Consider the following 24,069-nt stretch of genomic DNA (forward strand, 5'->3'; position numbering starts at 1 on the left):
ATAAAAATGGCGATGAATTATGTTAGAGTAATATTATGTGATCTACAACAATCATCAAATTAATCAAAAAGCATTTGAGTGTTGTGGTAAGATATATTACATTCTCAAAAAGAGAACATAAGTTCGAATTTTAAAAATGATATTATTAAGAAAAACAATTATAAACTCTAAATAATAACAGTAAGAAAAGTTGCATGGAAATGTTTTGTTGAACTTCAGCTTTTGGATTCAGCTAGTGCTCAGTGAATCTTTATATTGGATTTTCAGAGCTGATGATGAAAACATCTTATATAACATTATTAATGGCCTTATCATGCCATATTGCCATAGCTTTGGTTATTGTTACTGCAATCAACCCTTTTAGGAACCAATCCCCTTCAAGATGTAGTTAAACTCAAGTTTTTGTTAATTATGATAGATTGTTCTCTCCCCTCCATGAAACATATTGTCCACTTTTTCATCTTACAATAACAAATATCCATATTTTTAATTGCAATCGACAACTTTTTCGTCTTAGGAACTCTAATCAACCATCCAAATGAATAAGTAGAATGTGTTAAAATGCACTTTATATTAATCATAGAAATCAACAAAACAATGTTTTTATTTCTATGGTACATACATCTGTGGGAGGCAATAATTTTGATTTTGAAGGTCACAGATGAATATAAATGTGTGGGAAGCAGTCACGACAATCTGCTCACCATGGGGCCACTTTACCCAACTCATTATCTCATTAACTAGTTGGTAGAAGCAAACTGTATTCCTTAAGCCACCATCTCACTTAATATCCGGTAATGGCACTTTCCAAAAATTCCATGCGTTATAATCTTCCTGCAAAAGTATTTCCATATCAGGGAAACCATTGAAGGCTCCAAAATAAAATCCAGGGACAATCTTGCAGAGAATTTGTAGTAAAGAGACAGGAAATATACTCCTTACCTGCTCAACCAATGAGGCTGGCGGAAACATGTCATCAACAAGAGTATGCAATGACGTATACGATCTCACATCAATACGTTGACTAATAGCCACCTCACCCTGCCAAGATTATTAGAAAGTCAATAGTAACCGCAAGACAGGCTTCAGTTAAGTTTTATGTCTCTTTTTTCTCATACAATCATATGGTTGTACCTTAGGGTTAATTATAAATATCTTGCCCTTCGGGATTCCAATTTTTCTGTAACTGAGCTCATCTGTGTCTCTGTTTCCAAAGCCAGCATAAAACGGATTGTGATCGGAAGGGAAAAGTTTCTTGATATCCTGCATGCACATGTAACCAAGAAATCAAAGGTGAAAGACTGATCTGATCATAGTAATTTAAATCTATATTGAGAAACAAGGTTTATTATTTCAGAATTTACCTCTAAACATGCTATTTTGAATTCATGAGGTGCTCTTCTTATTACTGCCATGAATAAAGAGGAAATTGTAGGATAACTCGGAATGGTACTCATATGTTATTACAACTAAGAAGAAAATGGAGAGGGGTGAAGAGGATACAAAACATAATGCATGCAAGTACATAACTACATACTACAGTCAAAAGATTTCGACAAAAAAGATCAAAAGTGCAAAAATAGACGCTTTTTATCATTCATGGGTTCTATGATGGGATGTAATTTCCCTTGTGTTACTGAAGCCACAAAGTTGTGATGCAAACTTGAAACAACAAGCTATATTTTACTTCAATAAACAATGGAAAAAATGGGGGGGAAAATAGAAGACCTTACCTTCACGGTACAATGAAGGAAACAAACCATCAGGGGAAATAACAACGGGTCCATTCGGTAAAGCTTTTCCGTCCTGCATGAAAAAAGGAATCAGTTAAGAATTTGATTACATACTCATGATTTCAACGATTTTTTTTTTTACAAGATGGCTCTAGATGTGTTGGCTTATTCATTTAGTTGTTATTTTGTCATATTGCCTTTTTGCTTCCATAAGTAAAACGTAAAAAATGCTTTCGGATGCAACAGAAAACAATTCTTTTGAAGAAATAAAAAATTGTATATTAGAATTTTCTAACATTGAAATAGGAGGTTAAGAGCAGCAAAACCTGGCTATTTTGCTACCTGTTTTAGGTTGAGTAAATAGTTTCTGGTTAAATATGCCTGAACGATTGCACGCGCACTGAGAAATAGCAGCTGATATCCATTCTCCTGTTGTGAACACACAATTCGGTATTTGACATCAGATACCAAGGAAATCACTTTGCTAAATCAAACTCCAAAGTGACTTGATATTGAACCCAATGTTCCATAGAAGCAATATTGTGTTTGTGTATGCAAAAACATGGTAGTAATAGAGAAAAGTTAAGGAGCATAATAATGGGATAACATTCACATCATCATGGTGCTAAGTCTGTCAAATGTTATTCCATAAACTAGCATTATAAAACCCGATGAAAGAATATATCATCACTTAGATCAATAGAAATTTTATAAAGAAGAAGAAGAAACAAGAAAAGGAAAACATGAGACTGAGGCGACTTTTGATTGGTGGTGGGTATACAAAAGGAAAGGAATAATGCTGGAGTCATTTCATAGATCCAGTTTTGCATCATAGTACAGAACAGAATTAAGGCTCAATTAAGTCAAGTTAAACAATGAAAAATATGAGGAAAAGCATACCTTAATAGCAGAGAAAAGTTTGGCTACACCAGACTGTGTCCAGTCCCTTCCAACTAAAGGCATAAACTGGCCTAAAACGTCAGACCTGAAAGAAATGTGTCAAGGTTATCGAAAGATACATTTTGTTCTTAGACAAGATTGAAACACATTCAAAACAAAGATTTCACCATAAATCAATTAGGAAATGACAGGTTGTGGAAATGCTCATTGTTGCTTTAATGCTGAAGGTCTTAGGGGAAGATCAATCTCAGCTTCAAATATATAAGTACCTGGCTTATTTATCTCCGGTTCTTTTATAATCCACTTTTACTTATTAGTTCAGTATTGAACTCATCATAACAAGTCTATTAAGGAAATCATGTACCGATTGAGAATACACATATCATAATAAGAATTACAGGTGAGTCTAGACAAGCCCCTAAATGAGTGAAACAGAACATTTTAAATAATGCAGAGAGATACGTCAGGAGGTAAAAATCCCTACTTGGTAATAGTTCCATCAACGTCTGAGATTACAATCTTATCATTCCACTTCCACAAGTAAAGATGAGCGTCAACCTGTTAAAGATGCATAGGTTTTAGAGGCTGACATTTAAGCATAACACAAACCTCGAAAACATGATGAGGAATTTAGTAGAGAACTGAAACCTCTTGGTTTCCAAAAACCCTGGTGGAGAAACTGAAAGTAATCATATTTTGACCATCTTTCAGATTCAAGGAAGCTATCTGCTCAGTAGTGGGAACATTGGTTCTAATAAATTGCTTGCGGGAAGAATCAAGAGTTGAACCTGCTTGTGTATTTTGTATATCAGATTCAGAATCAACAAACAACTCCTCACTTGATGAATTGCTATCAGTGTGCTCAAGTGTTTTGCCCTTTGTAAATGGAATAGGCCAGAGGTTCCATCCGCGGCTAGAGGATGTGGAAGTGACTACAGAATCATCACCCTTTGAGTTTGATGACTCATCCTGTTCAACACGGATTGCATCTCGGGGCTCAAGAGATAACTCTGAACCAAATGCAGCCATTCCAAGAATAACAGAAGCAGCTTTTTCCCAAGGAAAATACCTGTCTCCAAACCGGACGATAAGGTTTGAATTCTTAATAATTGACCTTGCATTATTTTTAAATTCTTCCTTTGATATGCGGTGTGCTTCAAAGACTGCAGCTGCAGCATCTAACCCCATACCAGCATGAAGTTTTTTTCCACAGAGAGAGATCTCAAATCCTGAAAAGACAAGGTGAGCAAGAGAAACCAAGTACTCCATGAGAATCAAAGCAAGGAAAAAGAGAGGGAAATAATTAAAGGAGGAAAAGGACTCTTAGCTCCTTACCTGGATTAGCATGAGCTTCTGTCTCTTTACCAGAAGTAGATTCAGTTTTGACACACTCACTTCGGCTACTCTTATTCTCAGGTTCAGGAATTTGTGGACTGCCATTTATCCCATCAGTCAATGCTGATGTGCCAAACTGTTCATCGTTCACTTGAGATCCATTACCAACAGACGCATTGTTAGGACCCAAACAATCAGATTCCAACTCTTTGTTTTCAACTGGTAAGTCAGGAGATCCATTATTGTTGGAAGAAGACAACAAATCTTCCTTTCTGGAGTCACCAACATCTCCATCTTTGATTTCATTAACGTCTGGAGGGCTGCAAGAAGGTTTATCATGGGAAATGTGAGCTTTAGATGGCTTATTTGTACCTACAGGATCAGTGTTCTCACCATGTCTTCCCAATTCAGATAGTTCAAGGCAGCTTTGAAAAACCTCCCCCCTTCTCTTAATCACAGATGCATCTCCAACATCACTTGGCCTGTTAAATTCACTTTGATGGTTAGAAAGGTTTTGAGTTACTTCGGTTTGACAGCCATGTTCCCTCCCTTCTACACAAACTTCTGGATGGTGTCTCAAAGCAGTTGAATCACTGTTCACACTAATATCATGAGAGTCCTTATCCGCTGCTGTACTGAGCTTATTAATACAACCAGCAGCACACACATCGTCTCCTGAAATTAGCTCCTCATTACCATTGCAACACTCAGGTTCTTCACCTGGTCCTATATGAAACCTGGGTGTGCTTAATTGCACATCTTCACCATTTTCCTCCGATGCTGATACAGGGGCTGTAAGCATATGACCATCCACACTGACCAAGACAACTTCTGAATCTAAATCTTGTGCATCACCAAGACATGCACCATCTGAACCATCACATTGGCCAGGCCCGACATCTGACACATTAACTGAATCCTCTAGAAAGGATTGCTCATCTTGAAACTCATAGAACCTAGCATCAGATTCCGACCTTTCAAGCCGCTTCGGATTAATGGCATCTAATTCATCCCTCAACAGAGCCACCCTGGAGTCTGAGACACTATGTTCAAGTCTACAAAATTGAGCAATGTGTCTATTACCATCATCCTGTGTCAGTTCAGACTCAGAATCTTTCAGCTCACCATTTGTATCATATCCTTTACCAGCATCAACCTCCCTTGCGAAATAGGCTTCCCCAGAGTTATCAAGACACATATGAAAATCTGCTTCAACGCCATTAACAGTTATACGAACAACCTTCTCAGCCCCTTTTAAAACACCCTGAAACTTCCCGAACCGAACATACCATGGCGTGCTTCGAAATGTCCCATCTTGTTGCTGAACAACAATGACATCAACAGCCCCGCCAAAAGGATGGAAAGGGGTAGCAACAGAATATACACCTTGTGAAATTAAACTCCCAACTTTGCCAACCACATTCATTTGTCAATCTTAATCCTTTTTCGGATTAAACAAAATTCAAGGGAAAATAACGAAAACCCTTTTTCAGATTCTTTATTTTCCAATAAAAAAAGAATAAAAAAATCAACTGTATAAATCCAACACCTTCCTTTCCTCTCAATGGTATTCACTCTTAATCTTTAGGTATCTCCATGCAATTCAAAATTAAACCAAAACCCAATTCTCCCCTTTTGATCAACAGCAAAATATAAATAAAAGAAAAAGAAAAGCAAGACCGGGAATCTAACAGCTACTAGTTTCATACAAAATCTTGAAATCCCGCTTCACAAATATTATATGAAACCCAGTACAGAATGTCATGAACATATTACTTAGAATAGAAAAACGGAAGGAAAAAATAAAAGAAACTTAACCTTTTAGAAACAAGAAAAACTGGAATTACTTATTCCGCCAAATTTCTCGGCAACGAAACAGAAATTAAACGATGATTGTACAATTAAAGCAGTCAAACGTAATTGATAGAGACACAGCAATGCACCTAAATCTATTAATGCTAATTACAGAACATCAACTCAATGATAAAATAAAATGGGCACACTAGAAACGTGGGTGGAAGCGAGGAAAAACATCGTGTTAAAATATTTGGAAATATAAGAAATTATTTGACGTTAATGGTTAAAAAAGGAAATATTAGATGTATTCTTTTTTTATTTGGCATAATTTCAAAAATAGTTCCTAACGTTTGATGATTTGGTCAGTTTAGTCTTTTGTTTTTGTTTGGAGCAACTTAACTAGGGGTGAGAAAAATCTGATTCGATTCAAAAAACTCGATAAATTTTTTAAATTTTGAATTAAATAGTTTGAGTTATTTGAGTTAATCAAGTTATTTGGATCAACTCGAATAAAAAAATTAAGTTTTTTTGTTTAACTTGAATATGAATTACACAATTCAAGTTATTCGAAAATCCAAATAAGAAAAGGCAAACTACGTCTTTTTGTTAAATGCTTACCTTTTCTAAAGTTAAAAGTCAAAATCATTAAGTTAAAAGGCAAAACTATGTTGTTTTGATAAATGTTTACTCATTAAGTTAAAAGGCAAAACCATTATATTATTTATGTAGTTAAATAATTTTGTACTTCGTTGACTAGTTAAATAATCGGTTCAATTAAACACAATATTGAGTATAAATAATAATATTCGTTAACTCGACTCGACTTGACTCGAATTTTTTTGACTCCATTCGATCTAATTCGAAAAAAATTCAAATTGAGTTCGGTTGCTAAAATAGGATTCGTCAACTCAACTATCTCAAAAATTTTTGACTCGATTCGACTCGAATTGATCAAATACTCACCCCCAGTGATCCCTATAGTTTTAAAAATTTTAAGTGTTTTTGAAAAATTTTCTAAGTTTTCGATTTAGTCTCAATTTGTTTCTAATGTGTATTTTGGGCCTCAAGGGCTCGTATAAGGGACAATATGAATGATTTTGATTGGGTTTTTATATGAATGTTATATGATATGAAATATTTGCATTTTCTATTTGTTTGGTTTGTAAACTCTAGTAATGCTCTGTAACCTTGTTTCAGCGACGGACTCGAGTTAGGGGTGTTACAAATTATGCGAAAGAATATTATCCAAAACCTGTTGTAGAATTGCATTTTGATTTCCAATGATATTTTGGGGTATGTTTTTAAAAGTTTTCATACTAAAAACGTTATATATGTTATTTCGATTTTGGTTTAGGGTGTTATAGTTTAGGGACTTTCGTTTAAGGTTGTTGAATTTGGAGATTCTAGTTTAGTGTTTTTTTAGGATTTTAGTTTAGGGTTTAAGATTTATGGTTTTTGATTTTAGGGATTTTTGTTCAGGGTTTTCAATTTGGCTACTAATTAGAAGAGGAATTTTGGGTATTTTAGTTTTTTTATTGTTTAGGGTTTTCAATTTGGTTACTAGAAAGAAGAGGACTTTTTAGTTTTAGTTTCTTGGTTTAGGGTTTTCAATTTCATTAATGATAGTGGTCAAGCCCAAATTTGACAAATTTACATGTTTCATTATACTTTTTGGTTCAATGCACGATTTTTATCTGGGGGTTATAATGTTGGTTGATGGGGGCATTAGTTCTAGGCAAAGTTCAATAGGTGAACTTATTGAAGTGATCCCTGCATCTTTTGTTGTTTTTATGTTATATATATAAAAATTTTATAAGATTTGATTATATAATTATTAAATATCTAACTTTATATGCATTTTGTATTGTTTATATTATTTCATATTTTGTTTGTGTGCACCTTTTTTTGTTGCACTTTGTTTGTCTGTTAGTATAGAATTTTATTGTTTTCTAACTTTTGTAATATGTTTTTTATTATTATTTAAGCTACATATGTTTGTAGAGGAGAAATACTACATAAACTTGTATGTTGGAGGTAAATTTTTACGTGATCTCCATATTAGGTATTCAAGTGGTGAGATGTTTAGAATTAAAGAGGATCCAGATACGATATCATATTTTAACCTGTGTAAAATAGTTAAAAAGGGTTAGGGTTCAATACAGTGCAACTAATTTATTTCCATGTACATGGTAGTGGGACTTTGCAAGATAACTTTAAGGTTGTGTGGAATGATAGTAACACTATTGACATGTTGATTAGTTAAGCATAATGAGATAGACCTGTATGTAGAGCTTGAGACTATCATTGTTGTTTTTGTTGATGATGATTTACTATTAACTGCAACATCTATTGAAGGTTCTGGTGATGGCAATCAAGGTGGTAAGGGTGAAGCTGATGAAGGTGGTAAGGGTGTTTAAGGTTTAAATACGCGAATGCCTCCAATAAATCTTGAACATCCCCCCTTAGAGTAGAACTTTTCACCAACATATCATCAACATACACTTCAGCACTTCGTCCAATTTGCTCTTTAAAAGTTTTGTTTACCAACCTCTGGTAAGTCATATCTGTATTCTTCAAACCAAAGGGCATGACCTGATAGTAAAATAAACCTTCCTCGGTAACAAAAGATGTCTTGTCCTGATCCTATAGGGTCATAGATATCTAATTATAACCTGAGAATGCATCTATAAAGATCATAAATCTATGCCCCGAGGACGCATCAACCAACCTATCAATCGAGAGTAAAGGAAAAATGTCCTCAGGGCAAACTTTATTAAGGTTGGTGAAGTTAATACACATTCTCCACTTGCCATTAGCCTTCTTCATCATTACCACATCCGAAATCTAATCAGGATATGTGACCTCTCTGATAAATCATGTTGATAGCAGTTTCCCCACATTCTAATTTCCTGCCTCTACAACCTATGGAGCAAACTTTCTTTTCTTCTGTTTAACTGGTTTAACCTTAAGTAACACATTTAACATGTGAACAATTATTTGAGGATCCACCCCAGACATATCCGCAAAAGATTATGCAAAAACATCAAAATTTGTGAGCCATCTCATACAAATCTGCCAAACTCTGTGGCATGTTATAAGTGAACGAGTATTGCACATGCTCATTCAAGACTCCCATAATAAAAGCATCGATGGCCTATTGGTCCTCTAGATTTTTTGTATTTAACGTCATTTTATGAAAACGATTGATATAATTTTGCAAACTTTCCCCTTCTCTCTGCTTAACAAACATTAAACCCATAGGAGTACCCATTATTGTCCTATGTGCTTGAAACCTACCTAAAAACATTTGACCTAACTGTGAAAAACTTTGAATAGAACCCTGCTGGAGAGATAAATACCAATCTTTTGCACTTCCCTTAAAGCTCATTGAGAAGGCCTTACACTTCGTAGTATTAGAAGTTCCCAGCACATTCATATGATCATTGTACTGCATAAGATGTGCTCGAGGGTCCCTCATACTTTCAAACATTTCTTTTGGAACTTTAAAATCAGCTTGTAAACTTATAGTTGCGATCTCAAGAGCTAGAAGATTGTTAGAACAAAACAGTCAATGCATATCTTGAGAGTTAGGATGCAAAGCCCGTACGTCTCTACGTAGAGCATCCATCTCGTTCTGTCACGATTTTGCATGTACCCCGGGGCCTTCTTCATGCATAATGGTATTATCATGGAAATCATAATTATTTGACTGTTCCTTTTTCCTCAACTATTCATTTTGCCTTAATAACTCTTATTAAAATGTTTGTTGCTACTCAAACCTAACATTTTTCAAAGTCATTTGCTCCCTTATCAATCTCATTTGCTCATGAAGAGTAAAAAAATTGTTGTGGGGATGCCTCCTGATCGGAAAGGAGTGATAATCTCTGGCCAAAAGGGATATTCAAGTCAAAAGAATTTGAGGCTCCTGGATGAGTCGAATCACCCAAAATTTCTGGCCGATCGGCAAACCAACCAGCAAATAAATCCATCTCACTGGGCTGATTACCAGCACCAGAAACTCCAGGTTGTCCTATAAAAAATTTGAAGATCATTGGGGTAAGTCATTTTGATTTTTTTTACAAACTGAAGATTTGAAGATCGAAAATTCTCCATGCTTATCGCGCCAATTTGTTGAGTGTTTTTCTCTGTCTCTCTTAAATGGTGAGGCTTCTCTATTTATATGATATGGTACTGTTCATCGATATAACATACTAAGTGGGTTTCATACATGTCAAATGTATCCTACTTTAAACTTAACACCCGAATAGGTTTTGGGCCTATGATAACAAGTATTATAACAAAAATCAATTTTAAATAATTTCTTTAACGTATTTGATGTTTACTTAATTTATGAAATCAAAATGATAATTTAACTATAGCAAAAGGACGGGAAGAGATATTGAGCCTAAAATTAAAATGGGTTGGACCATTTTCAGGCAACGCATTGATTTTTGAACCCATTAAGTTGGACTGACCCAACTCGCCAATGTCCATCAAACATGGAGACCCATTTTCCGGTTCGAAACGACGCCGTGTAGACTTGCCTTGAACTTGAGATTACGATCTGAATTTCTCTGATAGATCATAAAAGCATCACAAAAAGGAAAACAATCTAAGATCCCAAGCAAAACCCGATATCCTTAACCTTTTAAATTCATTCATTATTCATTCACTTCCTCTAGTTTCGTTTCCGTCCAACCCGCCGTAACTACCACGCCGACCGTCATAACTACCGCCGTAAATTCTCCCAAAATGGCGAAACTACCCTTACAGATCCTCCTCCTCTTCCTCCTTTCCCTCATTTCCTCCTCCATCGCAGAGATCAAAACCCTAACCATCAACTCCGACTCTCGCCCCATGATCCTCTTCGAGAAATTCGGCTTCACCCACTCCGGTCACATCGCCATCTCTGTCTCCTCCGTCTCGGTCACTTCCTCCGCCAATGCCCCCAATCCCGACGCTTCCCGCCTTGGCTTCTTTCTCTTATCCGAGGAAGCTCTCCTCCAAGTCCTCCTCGAGATTCAACAGAATCCTCACTTTTGCGTCCTCGATTCTCGCTACATCCAGCATCTCTTCACCTTCGGCGACCTCTCCCCACCTCCCCTCTCGCGTTTCAACCACACTTACCCTGTTTCTTCACCCAATGAATACTCTCTCTTTTTCGCCAATTGCGCCCCCGAAACCCGCGTTTCGATGAACGTCCGAACCGAGACCTACAATCTCGAACGCGACGGTTCCAAAGATTACCTCTCCGCTGGTTTAACCCACCTCCCTTCCCTTTACACCTTCTTCTCCATCCTCTACTTAGTCTTCTTGGGTAGTTGGATCTACGTTTGTTATAACAACAAACGATCCGTGCACCGGATCCATTTATTGATGAGCGGTTTACTTTTATTCAAAGCTTTGAATCTGATCTGCGCTGCCGAAGATAAGCATTACGTTAAGGTTACCGGAACTCCTCACGGCTGGGATGTTTTGTTCTACATTTTTCAATTTATTCGTGTCGTTTTGCTTTTCACCGTCATCATTTTGATCGGCACCGGTTGGTCCTTTTTGAAACCATTTTTACAAGAAAGGGAAAAGAAGGTTTTGATGATCGTGATCCCGCTTCAAGTTTTAGCTAATGTTGCTTCGATCGTGATCGGGGAAACTGGGCCTTTTATTAAAGATTGGGTGACATGGAATCAGTTGTTTTTGCTGGTTGACATCGTCTGCTGTTGCGCTATTATTTTCCCAATTGTTTGGTCGATCCGTTCATTGAGAGAAACTTCGAAGACCGATGGGAAGGCTGCAAGGAATTTGGCGAAGTTGACCCTGTTTAGGCAGTTTTACATTGTGGTGATTGGGTATTTGTATTTCACAAGAATTGTGGTGTTTGCTTTGAGGACGATTGCAGCTTACAAGTATCAATGGGTTAGTAATGCCGCCGAGGAGACCGCGAGTTTGGCGTTTTATTTGGTTATGTTTTACATGTTTAGGCCGGTGGAGAAAAATGAGTACTTTATTCTTGACGAGGAAGATGAAGAGGCTGCTGAAATCGCTCTTAGAGATGAAGAATTCGAGCTTTGAGAAAACCCCTCCGGCCGCTGAAAAGAGAACTTATATAAGGGTACTTTGGATTTTTACTTTTGATGCAAATTGGGGCTAGTTTTGAGGTTTGTTCTTAGTGAATTTTACGGATACAAGTTGCTGCATACAACTGTCGCTGTTCTTCTCTTTACTGTTTTTATTATGTTTTAACTTGTTGCTAAAATTTGAATATGTTTCTGTATTTCTGCCTACTGCTTAATGAACTTCTCTCAGAAGGTTGAATTTAGAAACAAAGAGTTTTAAGTTTTTTTCCGTTCTGCAATTCTACGCATTAAATGAAACATTATGTCGAAAATGATTGATTGTCTTGATACTGGATGATCATGGCTTGAGGTGGTTTTCACTACCCAGACAATGCAAAATTTTAAAGTTCTCTATGGGGATTTTTTTCCCTTTATATTATTATTATGGGTTTAGGGTTGTTGAGGGATCGAACTTGAGATTGGTTTCAACCGATGAACACAAGTGACAAGTCTTGTGTCCCAAGTGTTTTAATCAACTGGGACTAAGATCTTTGATTATTGTTAGTCAGTGTTTGGAGTACATTTTGGGCTATACCTGCAAGTCAATTGGCTTAGTATGGATTTGGATGGACAATTGGGTGCGGTGCGGTGCGTTTAGCTTACTTTTTGTCTCACGTTACAGTGTCGCTACAGTATTTAATCTCATCGCTACCACTATTTTTACACTAACCGCAAATAAACACACCGCCCATCCAAACCCACCCTTGAAGTTTTGTTATCTCAACTCTTGTCTTTTTGCCGTAATGTATTTCCAATTTGAATGGCAATGCCTTGCGTTTGTTCTTTCTTATTGGCAGATTTACTATTTAGTGGTCAAGTTGAATTTATTTATCGGCAAGTCAATTTACCTAACATTTTGTTGTTTCAACTTGTCTTTTGTCTTTATCTATTTCCAATTGGTCTTCACAGCAATTTGAATGGCAATGCCTAGTGTTTGTCCTTTCCTATTGGTAGACTAGTTAGTGCTCAAGTTGAATGTATGTGTTCTTGTGGTTATTATTGAATTGGCTGGCTAATGAGTAATGATATTGTTAATTTCCCAAACGCAAAGTAAGAAAATCTTGTCAAAATGCTATAGCTGTTAGTTCTCAGCCTTGGTGTGATGAATTTCTTCCTCGTTTATGATCTACCCATACTTTTCCATAATCTTCTAAATGGTTGGAACACTAAATTGCATTTATTTGTTTCTTTTGTGCCTATTTTAAGCTGAATGATAAATCATCAGTTGCATATATATAAATAAAAGATTTGCAGTATTTAATCAGGTTTGCCCTTTCCCTTTATGGTGGTTGTTGCTGCCTACTAATACATCTAGAAACACAATATAAAAAAAGATATAATGGTTTTTTTTGGCTCTCCAATTTTATAAAAAACAAATTATTTTAGTCTTTTATTTATTATTTTAATCTTTTTAGCTTTTAAAATTGTCTTTTTTGTTAGATCACCCTGAAATAAAAGAAAAAAAATATTTTTTTTAAAAAAAATTTGTTATCTGAGCGTTTGATCAAATCTAGTCAAATCAAAACTAGTGAAATATTTTGAGTTGATGAGTTTTATTTTGTCATCTTATTGTGTGAAACGAAATTTGAGTTGAATCTAGTATGATAATAATAAAAATAAGATATTTTAACATGATAAATTTGAATCATTAATTAATTTATTTAGGTCTTAAAATTATTATTTTAGAAAATTTTTAAAAATTTAATTTTCTTCATATATTCTTTAGAATTTTTAAATATATATATAAATTTTGAAATTTTTATAAATATTTTGAATTTTTGAAAATTTTTGACGAGAGAGACCAATTTGGTTATTTTCAAAATTAACGGGGACCAAATGGATATTTATACTAATTTGTTATTTGAATTGTAAAATTCAACTTGACTCAAGCTCGAAACTCAAATAACTTGATTTAATTAACTCGAAATTCAATTTTTTTTTACTTTTTCGAATCGAGTTGAGTTTTACTCACCCTTACGTTTTATACATGTGGATGATATGCCAACATTTAATTAATTTTTAAATTAAAAAACAAAATTAAAAAACTATTTTTAAAAATAAAAATCATTAAAATTAATAAAAATTATACAAAAATGTTTTTTTAGTATTTTTAAATTATAAATTAATTAAATGTTGGCGTATTATTTATATGACAATTCACATATATGTCACGTTAACAAAATTGACTCGCGTTAAGTTTTCTATCAATTTTAAGATGATTTAATAAAAAATATATATAAATTTAAGGATTAAAAGAGATAAAAAATTAAATAAAAGGTTGAAATGATTTATTGATAAAGTTGGAAAACTTAAAAAAGAAATTATGATGTAAAGCAAGAAGGTTTTCCTCTGACCGTATATATTAATATTATTATTTACTGAAGACAACTGTAAACCTAGGATTCTAAATGAATACTACAATTTATAAATAGTTTTGATTTTTTGGTTTTTTTTGCTTGCCATGAATGAATAGGATTTTGAGGTTAGGCACATTAATATTTACGAACAAACTTATTTAAATGAAACATTTAAAGTTTATTTAAAATTTGTTTATTATTTAATTGGTGTATACTTAATATTGTTATTGTTTGTGTGTTTGGTTTATTTATTTATAATGTAATTAAAAATATTTATTTTTAAAAACAAGAAATAAGTTTATTTATTATCTATGAATAAATTTTGAATATATTTAATCATATGTTTATGGATATAGTTGAACGAATACGAATAAATATAATTTTAAATAAATGAATACGTAATTTTATTAAGAATTTGAAGATTTAGAATAAGGTGGTTGTAATTTCCAAATTTAAACAATTCTATAAAATTTAACTCAATTATATTGATATCACATGCTTCAAGTATTTGCTCATTACAAACTTACAGCTCGTATTTAAAATGTATTCATTTAAGGGTGGGTGATTAAAATGGAAATGGTTTTAATTGGAAAACATGTTTGTATAAATCAAGTAAAAACTACCCATTCCGTCATGCTTTGAATATTTTGAACAAATTAAATAAACCAACAAAAAATCAGAAGAAAACAGTCTTTTGATCCACAACATCAACACTAGCAGAGCAAGACAGTAACCTATTGAAAAACCTAAACAATGCTACCTTCACTTTCCTCCATATCAAACACCTGCTTCTAATACGTCTCTTCTGCTTGTATCTCCTCTTCCTTTGACCCACTTTCTCCTTAACCCTCCCCAAGCATTTCACAGTCTTCTCAGGCACAGTTTCTTTCCTTGAGAACCTATAGCTCCTCAGATACATCTGCCTGCATGAGATACTGTCAACAACTCTACCACCATGCAAGGACCCTGATGAGCTCCTTGACCTCACGAACTCCGGATCTGACTCTGGCCACTTGTAAAGATTCACATAAGTTGCCCTCACAGGCACCCCAGGGTCTCTGGCATCATTCAAGCAATTAGAGATGCAAATCGAACTCATTTCTTCAAAAAGATTTTCTTTTGCTTTTTGGAATGTGGGTAAATTTTGATCAGAATTTATGAACAGGGGGTTTTTTCGCTTTGGAGTTGCAAATTTTAGCAAAGCTTATATTGCAAGAAAAGGCTAACAAAAATGAAAAGAAAGAAAGTGAAGGAAAGCAGAGGGAGATGATGGGGGGAATTGGGGTTGGTTCCACTTCCAAGTGGAATTTATGCATGCCCATATGCTATAATTTAACATAATTACAGCAGCAATGAAAGGCTTCTTTTTGGCAATGGCGTGCTGTTAGGCAAAGAGTGGATATGCTAATGCTGTTTATTTTATTGACCAAAAATGAGCCGCCGTTAAGTAGATTTAAGGTTGGAGTTAGGAGTTTCCGAGCATTTGTCAATAGGGAAAAAAAAAACATTTAAGCAATTCACAATGAATTTTGGTCCTACCAGATCCACATATCCGCATGTGTTCTAACCTGAAAATTTATACATGTTAATTCTACTTTATAATTATTTTTACATATTTTTATATTATATTTTAGCTGTATTTATAAAAGAAAAAAAAAACACAATTAGGCAGTTAGATATTCATGGGGTTGAGGGTTTTTGATGTTGATGGTTGGAATCAACCTAATTCTTACTCTCTGTTCCATATTCATAGCGGCAATAACTTGTTGGGTCAGACTTCTTCCGTGATAAAGGTCTCGGCATTCATTCTTTCCATCTCGATGGTTGACTTGTAGTCCCAAGAAGGGACTCAACATCGCCATCTACAGGAAACTCCTACGGGTGTGGTGGTTCGGCCTAAGCAAGAGAGGAGTTGTTTTATGTTCCAATTTTTCACTTTATGTTTCGTGTTGCTTTCTCTTTTATTTTCCCCTTTTTTTTTTTGATATTTTGTGTTAGTAATTTTCTAATTCAGTGTGCTCACATATTAATGTAAGTATACATAGGTTACCATCAATTAACCATAGTCTACATGAGCATTACGTGGTGGAAAATGAAATTAATTAGACTATAATTTTAATTCATGAAATTAGTATAAGGTAACGTTAATTAAATCATATTAATTATTTTAATAATTAAAATATGATAGTGGGAAACGACTGCGACGTACGGCCATCACAAAGGCCAGGAAGTAATCCGGGAACATCCCTGCAATGAATGCCACTATTTAACTCCCGCCCAGAAAGTACAGCACGCTGCGAGGAAGTAGAAGAGGAACCCAGAGAATCCTCCGGAAAGGCCGATTGCCCAGAAGGTTATAAGACAGAAGCTGAGGGAAAGGACGATTAATGCTGGGATTGAGATGAAAGAGCGAGCGAGAACGTATGAAGAACGTCGATAAGCATCGTAAGCAGTTTCCCTCACGAAAATAAATCTTTCTTTGATGAACTCTATGGTTTCCGTTGTGCAGGTGAAGAAACCGGTGCTTATGGAAATTGCTAAGCATCCTAATCTACCTTGGGCTCCTCTTGGGGGAATCATCAACCTGCCAAAACATGGTGCCTAGTACAAGTCTGGTGATGATTATCATCGCTAACCGGAGTTTATTACTAGCCTTTTGAGGGAGGGTGAATCTACCAGGGATGACCTAGAGAAGCGGTTGGCCCGACCCGACTCACACAAAAATTTAAGGGTAAACTACTATAAAGGTCATTAAACTATCAATAAGTTTCCGTTTTGGTCAATTAATTTCAAAAAGTTATAAAATAGTCACTGAATTATTCGAAAGATTTTATTAAACTCACTAACCGATTAGCGAGCTCTAAGTGATGATTCGACGATCGATATGGGGGATCAATACCCATCAACGAGTAAAATAACATATTTAGATCCAAGTCGATCTGATAATTAATATCAGAAATAAAAAAGAAATTGTTTAAATTTTGGTTTATAAATTTGTGGAATTCAAAATTATATCATAAAAAAATAGAATTGTAAAACAGAAGGGAGAAAAAAAGAACTTTTGATTGGTGTAGGAGATGCGACCGAAGAATGTCATATAGCGGTGATTTTAACATCTTTATGATTTAAATAAAATTTTTAAATCACCCAATAATCGTTTTATAATTTTTTGAAGATAATAACTAATAATTTAATGATTAAAAGTGTAGTTAATGTAAATTTTAATAGGGTGTTTAAAAAGCTGAACAAAATAAAGAAAATTTGATGTAAATACAAATTCTGACTGTGATTAATGAAGAAACACTCAAAGAGAAAAATAAGGGCTGCATTATGATAAGTGCCAAGGCTTTGATCATACTCGAGTTGAGTGCGTCAATACATTAAAGAAAGTGTTACAGAGTTATAAAAATTCTTGAAGCAGTTTAAAAGAAGACTAAGAGCATCTGAACAAATATGTTGCCCTTATCTTCCAAAATCATCATTGCTAATTCTTTTAAAAAAGCATGCCAACGATTCTCAAAACAATAACCCGCTAATAATGAGATGATTGATTGTGAAGTCAAACATCCATTTTGTCGAACAGGTTTCATCTTGCGTTCCTTCCAAATTCCCGTCATTCACCAGACCCTTTACCCTGACTGAAATTCACCATCTTCCTTGTTTAAACAGTACAAGTGTGTTGCAATTTGGGTTTAAGTGAGGCATCCCGTTAATGAGAACAGCGTCATGTCATATGGTGTTCTTCAGCCTTTTCAGGCACCACCTGAAAACGACGTCTTTTTAAGGTCTTTCTAGTACGGCTGGGATTCGGTGTTGTTCTCCCTTTGCTCGATGAGTTATAAATGGAAGTCATGAAGCAGATGAATGAGCAAAAGCAAAGAAATGAATGAGGACCGCAAATTCATTGTTAAACAAACTTCAGTGGCCGCCGACCAAACTCCAGGAATCACTCCGAACTTTAAACCCATCCAATTCCAATCTCAATTATGGTGCGTACGGTCACCTTATCCAACACTTCACCAACCATCACCTCCCTCGCCAAGCCAAGCAACTCCATGCGCGCATCGTTCTCTCTTCAGTCACTCCCGATAACTTCCTTGCTTCGAAACTTATTTCTTTTTACTCAAAAACCAATGGCCTTCCCCAAGCTCACCATTTGTTCGACCAAATTCCCCAACAAAATACCTTCTCTTTTAACGCCTTGCTCATCGCCTATTGCCAACATAACAAGTTTGCTGACACTTTGAGGTTGTTTTCAAGTTTCCGCGACGTTATTAGGCCGGATAATTTTACCATTACGTGCTTATTAAAGGCGCTAGCAGGTTCATTTTGTGAGGAAGGTGTGGCTAAGGAGGCCCATTGCTTTGTTTTGCGAGGTGGGTACAATGAGGATATTTTCGTTTGTAATGGGTTGATCACCTACTATTCAAAATGCATGGAATTCGGCTTGGCGAGAAAAGTGTTTGATAAAATGGGTGAAAGAGATATTGTGTCATGGAATTCGATGATTTCAGGGTATTCACAAGGAGGGTTTTACGATGAATGCAAGGCTTTGTATAGAGAAATGGTGAATACTTTAGAATTTAAGCCTAATGCGGTGACTCTACTTAGTGTTTTGCAAGCGTGTGGACAATCCAATGATCTTCTTCTTGGAATGGAAATTCATCGGTTTATCATTGAGAATTCTATTGAGACGGACGTTTTGATTTTTAATGCTTTGATTGCATTATACGCAAAATGTGGGAGTTTGGATTATGCTAGTGAGTTGTTTGAGGGTATGAGTGATAAAGATGAAGTTACTTATGGCTCACTTATTTATGGTTGTATGTTTCATGGGTTCATTGACAAAGCTATGGAGCTTTTCCGCCAATTGAAACACCCAGGTTTGAGTACATGGAATTCTGTGATTTCAGGATTGTTTCAGAACAAACAGTATGATGGGGTTTTGGATTTAGTTTGGGAAATGCAGGCATGTGGTCTTAGACCCAATGCTGTGACACTATCAAGCATTCTTCCCACTTTCTCATATTTTTCGAACCTGAAAGGAGGGAAAGAGATACATGCTTATGCTGTTAGAAACAATTATGAGAGCAACATCTATGTTGTGACTGCCCTTATTGATACTTATGCGAAGGTGGGGTTTCTACGTGGGGCACAACGGGTTTTTGATCAATCAAAATGTAGGACCTTGATCATTTGGACAGCAATAATTGCAGCATATGCTTCCCATGGAGATGTTGATGCAGCTCTAGGTTATTTTCATGAGATGCTTTATAATGGAATTCAGCCAGATCCTGTCACATTCACTGCATTGCTCTCTGCTTTTGCTCATTCAGGAATGGTAGATTTAGCTCAGAGGATCTTTGATGCCATGCTCGTAGACTATGGCATTCCACCCTCAGTTGAGCATTATGCCTGTATGGTAGGGGTCCTAAGCCGAGCAGGGAGGCTCTCAGAAGCCACAGAGTTTATTTCTAAAATGCCAATTGAACCAAGTGCTAAGGTTTGGGGTGCATTGCTACAGGGGGCTTCAGTTTGTGGTGATGTTGAACTTGGGAAGTTGATTTGTGATCATTTGTTTGAGATAGAGCCTGAGAACACTGGAAATTACATCATCATGGCAAACCTATATTCACAAGCTGGTAGATGGAAAGAAGCTGATATGATCCGGGAAAAAATGATGAATGTTGGGTTAAAGAAGATCTCAGGCACTAGTTGGATTGAAACTAGTGTAGGCTTACAAAGCTTTATTGCGAAGGACAGATCAAGTGAAAGAACTGAAGAAATATACAGTCTGCTAGAAGGGTTGCTTGGTTTGATGAAGGAAGAAGGGTATACTTTGCATGATAAATTTGATGAGGAGAGTGTTTACGATCATTGATTACTGATCAACATAATCGCTGCAACCTTCTCAAGGATTTAAATGCACCCTTGAGGCTTTAAAGTAAAAATTATTGCTAAAGATGTTGAGGACATCGGATCCTTAATGCATTTCTCTTTTAATTCTAGCAGAAATTGTTACTTTATGGCTAAAACGAAGAGACACTTTCGAATTAAATACTGTCACATGTAACTTTTCTATTTTCTCTCTGGTGCAAATTTCACTTGTGGACTTGGCCAGAGCATTATTTTAAAACAATTTTAGCATTTATCCATCACATCCGGCAGACATGGAAGTTGGATCATCTTCATTTCTTTGCGTAGTTGAGTTTGCTTTTCTTAATTATGCTAGTCGAGAACCTCTGCTTGCACCTGGAAATTTCTATTATGAAAATAATACTATTTCAAGTGTTACTCTTATGTACGAGTCATTGAGTAGGTAAAATGATAACATCCAAGTTTTTGTCTGTACTAGTGTTTCCATGACAGTTTGTCTGGAAATGGTGATAACTGACCCTGATGAGCCCACAAGCTTAGCTTGCATTTGCAACATAACAGACAATAGGATGGAGCTTGGGGAAATGGGTCAAGCATTTCCATTTCCCCTTCTGCTTCTTTTGTTGCATATCGAAGTTGGAAGAGATAATGAAAAGAAATAGGGTGTCAAAGATGTTTGAAATGTACATAATTGATGACAAAATGGCTATATTGTCATTTTCCGGCCATTCCATTAAAATTCCAAGGCACCAACATCCCCCTTTTGGCTCCACATATATGATAACGCAAAACCTCTCAATGCAATAAATGCTCAATCAATCTATACGATTAGCAGCAAATCATAATCAAATCTCACTTAATTCGTGTCATTAAAGCATGACTTCTTATTAAGAGTCAAAAACCACAACAATGAGCATCTTTCAGTTCCTAGTTTACCACAGTTTCAAAAATAACCAAAAACAGTGGTCCACTTACCGTTTGGCTATTCATCTTCACCGCAATTGGGTTTTGTTTGAGTGAAGTGAAAGCCAATTTTCCCATACTCTACTATCATGCAATCATGTAATTATCCCTTCTATAACTTTTGATGATTTTATGTATTAGAAAAAAATTTTATATTAATCATTTCCTACTTAATTAAGGGCTTTAGTCTACTATATTTTTAAAGATTACAATATTTCAAAACTACATTCATAAAAAAAGAAACTAACAGAATTCAGAAAAATGGGTCTTAAAATTGCAAAAAAAAAAGTAAAAAAGAAACAAGAAATGCTACTACATGCCTCTGCATCCATCTATTATCCTGATGGTAAATAAAACTGACATTTCTCTCTACTGATAGGGTTGAATCAGCTTGTTTTTATCAATTTGGAAGCATACCAAATAAAATATGAAGAACTGAAACAAAATCAAATAAATAATTAAATACAATGAAAAATTATGTGGAAGGATGAATATGCAAAACATGATGATTTGGTCTGTGATCATGATGTTTTTGTTGGAGAAAGATAAGATGAAGAAATGTAAATTTTACTATTACCCGGTTATAATGGTCTTAACCAGCTCCTACATTAGATTAGTGGATGTCAAAAAAGTTTATTTGATTGATACATGTCAAAATCTCAGCAACTGAAACGATAAACACTTGATTGCTTTGCTCTCATTCTTCCAATCCTTATTTTGTATTAACCCCAATTTGCAGAAATCTCATAAAGTTTGTGGCAGTGAAGCGAAAACAGTGGCCAAATGTTGTATTCTTGAAGAATGATAATGACATATAAGCCACCTGGAACGGATAATGAGTCCAAGCCTTCCACCTTGGATTTCCAACACTTTTAGCTGCCCGAGGATCTTCTGTTTGTGAGCAACCCCCCATTGATTACAGGCCATGTCTTACTTTGCTTCCATTTTCTTTTCTTTTTTTTTACAAGCTGCAAGGTAAGTAGGCTCTGATCTACTGTATTATGGTAACTGAAGTATAGCTAAGATTTTGAGTGTCACTGCTTCATAATGTGATTTGGTTGTTTTTGTATTGTCCACTCAGTGAAAAGATGGAAAGAGATGAAGGATTGAGGACTTTAGAGTGCTTGAGAGGAAGGCTTCTTGCAGAGAGACAAGCTTCAAAGACTGCAAAAGAAGATGCTGAACTTATGGGAAATAAGGTTAGGTCTTCTTTTATCAATTTAAATGTTAAAGGAAAAACGATGTGAAGTTTCTGTTTGTTCTACTGGAATGCAGGTAATAGAACTTGAGAAAAAACTCAAAGAAGAGACCAAAGTAATCAACAAAGCTGAGAAGAGGCTCAAACTGTTGAGCAAGAAGCTTGAGTCCCTCAAGTTAGTGCCTAGTTTGGAAGAATCAGAGCACCCTGCAGCAGTTTCTTGTGTTTCATCCACAAGCAGTTCAGGTACCAAAAACCCAGAAAAAACAGCTTCCAAGTCTCAAAATGCAGTTCCAGTAATTTCAAAAAATATGGAGGAAAATGCATCAGACACCACTACATCTATACCAAGCTTTAAAATTTCTTTCAGCAGAGAAAGTTCTTTTTCTTCACTTGAAAACTCCAGTTTTAAATCAAGTTCAGTCCATGAAGATCCAAAGGTTGATGACACAAGGACAAGGTATTTCTCCACATTTTATCCTACTGACTTTGCTTAAGTATATATATATTATTCGATCACTTTTCACCATTCATTTCAGCTCTTCAAGCCTGAAAGCTTCAACAATGGAGATTGATATGAATGGATGAAATGAGAAGTATGAGGATGATGATTATGTTGATAACTCATTGGCATTGGTTCCTCTAATCCTACCAGAAACCAAGGTGGCCCCTCAGATAAAGGTAGTGAGCAGAAGTATAGGTGAAGTTCTTGATACACTAAGGCAAGCCAAGGGAAGAATTCAGAGCTCAATGGAGAGAAGACAAATGATTAGGGTAGGGCCTTCTTGAATTCATGCAAAGTAAACAGTAATTATGGTGGCATTTAGATAAATAAAACACAAAGTGACAGATGTTCTCTCGCGCATTGTATTTAAATTTGTGCCTTAATCAAATCGTTTAGTTGGTACAAAGTTTTAGTATAGCATGTGATGTGGGGATGTCATGTGACCCTCCATTGACTTGGGTCCCAAACCTTACCCACTTGCACTTTAGGTTGGTTTGAGTTTGAATAGCAACACAGAGTCTTATCTGGGTTTCTGTTGATTCTGTACGCTTGTCTTCAATGTACCGACAGTGTATATGTTAGTGAATCATATTAAATTACACACTAATTAGTAATTTAAAAAATGAATGTAATTATTATAGTTTTTAGGAGTTTGTATTCAGGTATGATGTTGCATTATTTTCTTTCAGTTTAGAAGTGTGTTGGTGTTTAGGGTTTCTCCTCATCTTTTGGTTAATTCTACCCTTTTAAATTTTAATAAAATATTATTGAAATAAATTTAATAAAAAATTAAAACTTAATCGTGCATAGATTACTAATAATAATTGAATTGTTGTGTTTTTTCATTTGGAGATATTTTGTCTTCTTATAAAATTTTAATACTAAATGCTAAAAAAGTTCTCAAACCATTATTTTACAGTGTCTTTAAACTAGATTTTTTAACAAGAAAAAATAACATTAAACTAAGCCTTAAACTACAAAAAGACTGAGATAAATGGAAGGAGAAATCCATGTGAAGATTACCCTCCAACCTACTTTAATAAATAAATAAGTAATAAAATAATGTGACATTATTGTATATCCTGACTACTGGATAGTACAAGAAATTGATTTTAAGTTATTTTGTAGCCATTCAGCCATTAATGTTAGTGTACAGTAAGATTAGGGTGTTCATGGTTGTAAATGGTCCTGGAAGTCAGGTGGGAGGTGAGCCAAAATTCAACTGATCGGTGTCCAACAAGTAGCTCAACGCATAAAAGCTTCTCAATGCATGTACCAAATAAATATCAGT

At 35.2% G+C, this 24,069-nt stretch overlaps 5 protein-coding genes across 8 annotated transcripts; 3 read left to right on the plus strand and 2 right to left on the minus strand.

The window, feature by feature from the left end:
* Positions 1 to 554: 554 nt before the first annotated feature.
* LOC107891016 (phosphatidate phosphatase PAH1) lies at positions 555 to 6,025 on the minus strand. The gene is made up of 10 exons (XM_016815646.2): positions 3,969 to 6,025; positions 3,282 to 3,862; positions 3,118 to 3,191; positions 2,634 to 2,718; positions 2,076 to 2,162; positions 1,734 to 1,806; positions 1,365 to 1,408; positions 1,135 to 1,263; positions 943 to 1,041; positions 555 to 834 (listed from the first exon to the last, which is right to left on the minus strand). Exons 1-10 carry the CDS (start codon positions 5,392 to 5,394, stop codon positions 781 to 783), a joined length of 2,652 nt encoding a protein of 883 aa, XP_016671135.1. The 5' UTR covers positions 5,395 to 6,025; the 3' UTR covers positions 555 to 780.
* A 4,324-nt stretch (positions 6,026 to 10,349) lies between these two features.
* LOC107891017 (protein CANDIDATE G-PROTEIN COUPLED RECEPTOR 7) lies at positions 10,350 to 12,117 on the plus strand. The gene has a single exon (XM_041100971.1). The coding sequence runs from the start codon at positions 10,518 to 10,520 to the stop codon at positions 11,832 to 11,834; it is 1,317 nt and encodes a 438-aa protein (XP_040956905.1). The 5' UTR covers positions 10,350 to 10,517; the 3' UTR covers positions 11,835 to 12,117.
* A 2,594-nt stretch (positions 12,118 to 14,711) lies between these two features.
* On the minus strand, positions 14,712 to 15,768 carry LOC107892858 (uncharacterized). Its single transcript, XM_016817892.2, has one exon. The coding sequence runs from the start codon at positions 15,332 to 15,334 to the stop codon at positions 14,912 to 14,914; it is 423 nt and encodes a 140-aa protein (XP_016673381.1). The 5' UTR covers positions 15,335 to 15,768; the 3' UTR covers positions 14,712 to 14,911.
* Positions 15,769 to 16,006: 238 nt separating this feature from the next.
* LOC107891015 (pentatricopeptide repeat-containing protein At2g37310) lies at positions 16,007 to 20,393 on the plus strand. Of its 3 annotated transcripts, none has more exons than XM_041100973.1 (3): positions 16,007 to 16,680; positions 16,745 to 16,966; positions 17,905 to 20,393. In XM_041100973.1, exon 3 carries the CDS (start codon positions 18,122 to 18,124, stop codon positions 20,114 to 20,116), a length of 1,995 nt encoding a protein of 664 aa, XP_040956907.1. In that variant the 5' UTR covers positions 16,007 to 16,680; positions 16,745 to 16,966; positions 17,905 to 18,121; the 3' UTR covers positions 20,117 to 20,393. The 3 variants fall into 3 exon arrangements, with proteins under 3 accessions (XP_040956907.1, XP_040956906.1, XP_016671134.2); XM_041100972.1 differs by having other exon boundaries at positions 16,007 to 16,656; XM_016815645.2 differs by having other exon boundaries at positions 16,007 to 16,966.
* A 1,265-nt stretch (positions 20,394 to 21,658) lies between these two features.
* On the plus strand, positions 21,659 to 23,501 carry LOC107891014 (uncharacterized). Of its 2 annotated transcripts, none has more exons than XM_016815644.2 (4): positions 21,659 to 22,050; positions 22,157 to 22,274; positions 22,351 to 22,733; positions 22,929 to 23,501. In XM_016815644.2, the coding sequence occupies exons 1-4, from the start codon at positions 22,001 to 22,003 to the stop codon at positions 22,975 to 22,977; spliced, it is 600 nt and encodes a 199-aa protein (XP_016671133.1). In that variant the 5' UTR covers positions 21,659 to 22,000; the 3' UTR covers positions 22,978 to 23,501. The 2 variants fall into 2 exon arrangements, with proteins under 2 accessions (XP_016671133.1, XP_016671132.1); XM_016815643.2 differs by having other exon boundaries at positions 21,661 to 22,050; positions 22,813 to 23,501.
* The last annotated feature ends 568 nt before the right edge of the window (positions 23,502 to 24,069 follow it).

Source organism: Gossypium hirsutum, chromosome D09 (assembly GCF_007990345.1).
Source record: "Gossypium hirsutum isolate 1008001.06 chromosome D09, Gossypium_hirsutum_v2.1, whole genome shotgun sequence".
Taxonomy (NCBI): Eukaryota; Viridiplantae; Streptophyta; class Magnoliopsida; order Malvales; family Malvaceae; genus Gossypium; species Gossypium hirsutum.

What these genes read in the sequence shown, in the direction of transcription:
- LOC107891016 (XM_016815646.2), bottom strand. Translation starts at nt 5,394, where the DNA reads ATGAATGTGGTTGGCAAAGTTGGGAGTTTAATTTCACAAGGTGTATAT. An exon ending in TATTTATAATTAACCCTAAG is followed by an intron (nt 1,042 to 1,134) that starts GTACAACCATAT and finishes TAATCTTGGCAG; the next exon opens with GGTGAGGTGGCTATTAGTCA. An exon ending in CAGCCTCATTGGTTGAGCAG is followed by an intron (nt 835 to 942) that starts GTAAGGAGTATA and finishes ATACTTTTGCAG; the next exon opens with GAAGATTATAACGCATGGAA.
- LOC107891017 (XM_041100971.1), top strand. Translation starts at nt 10,518, where the DNA reads ATGGCGAAACTACCCTTACAGATCCTCCTCCTCTTCCTCCTTTCCCTC.
- LOC107892858 (XM_016817892.2), bottom strand. Translation starts at nt 15,334, where the DNA reads ATGAGTTCGATTTGCATCTCTAATTGCTTGAATGATGCCAGAGACCCT.
- LOC107891015 (XM_016815645.2), top strand. Translation starts at nt 18,122, where the DNA reads ATGAGGACCGCAAATTCATTGTTAAACAAACTTCAGTGGCCGCCGACC.
- LOC107891014 (XM_016815644.2), top strand. Translation starts at nt 22,001, where the DNA reads ATGTCTTACTTTGCTTCCATTTTCTTTTCTTTTTTTTTACAAGCTGCA. An exon ending in CTGAACTTATGGGAAATAAG is followed by an intron (nt 22,275 to 22,350) that starts GTTAGGTCTTCT and finishes ACTGGAATGCAG; the next exon opens with GTAATAGAACTTGAGAAAAA. An exon ending in GTTGATGACACAAGGACAAG is followed by an intron (nt 22,734 to 22,928) that starts GTATTTCTCCAC and finishes TAATCCTACCAG; the next exon opens with AAACCAAGGTGGCCCCTCAG.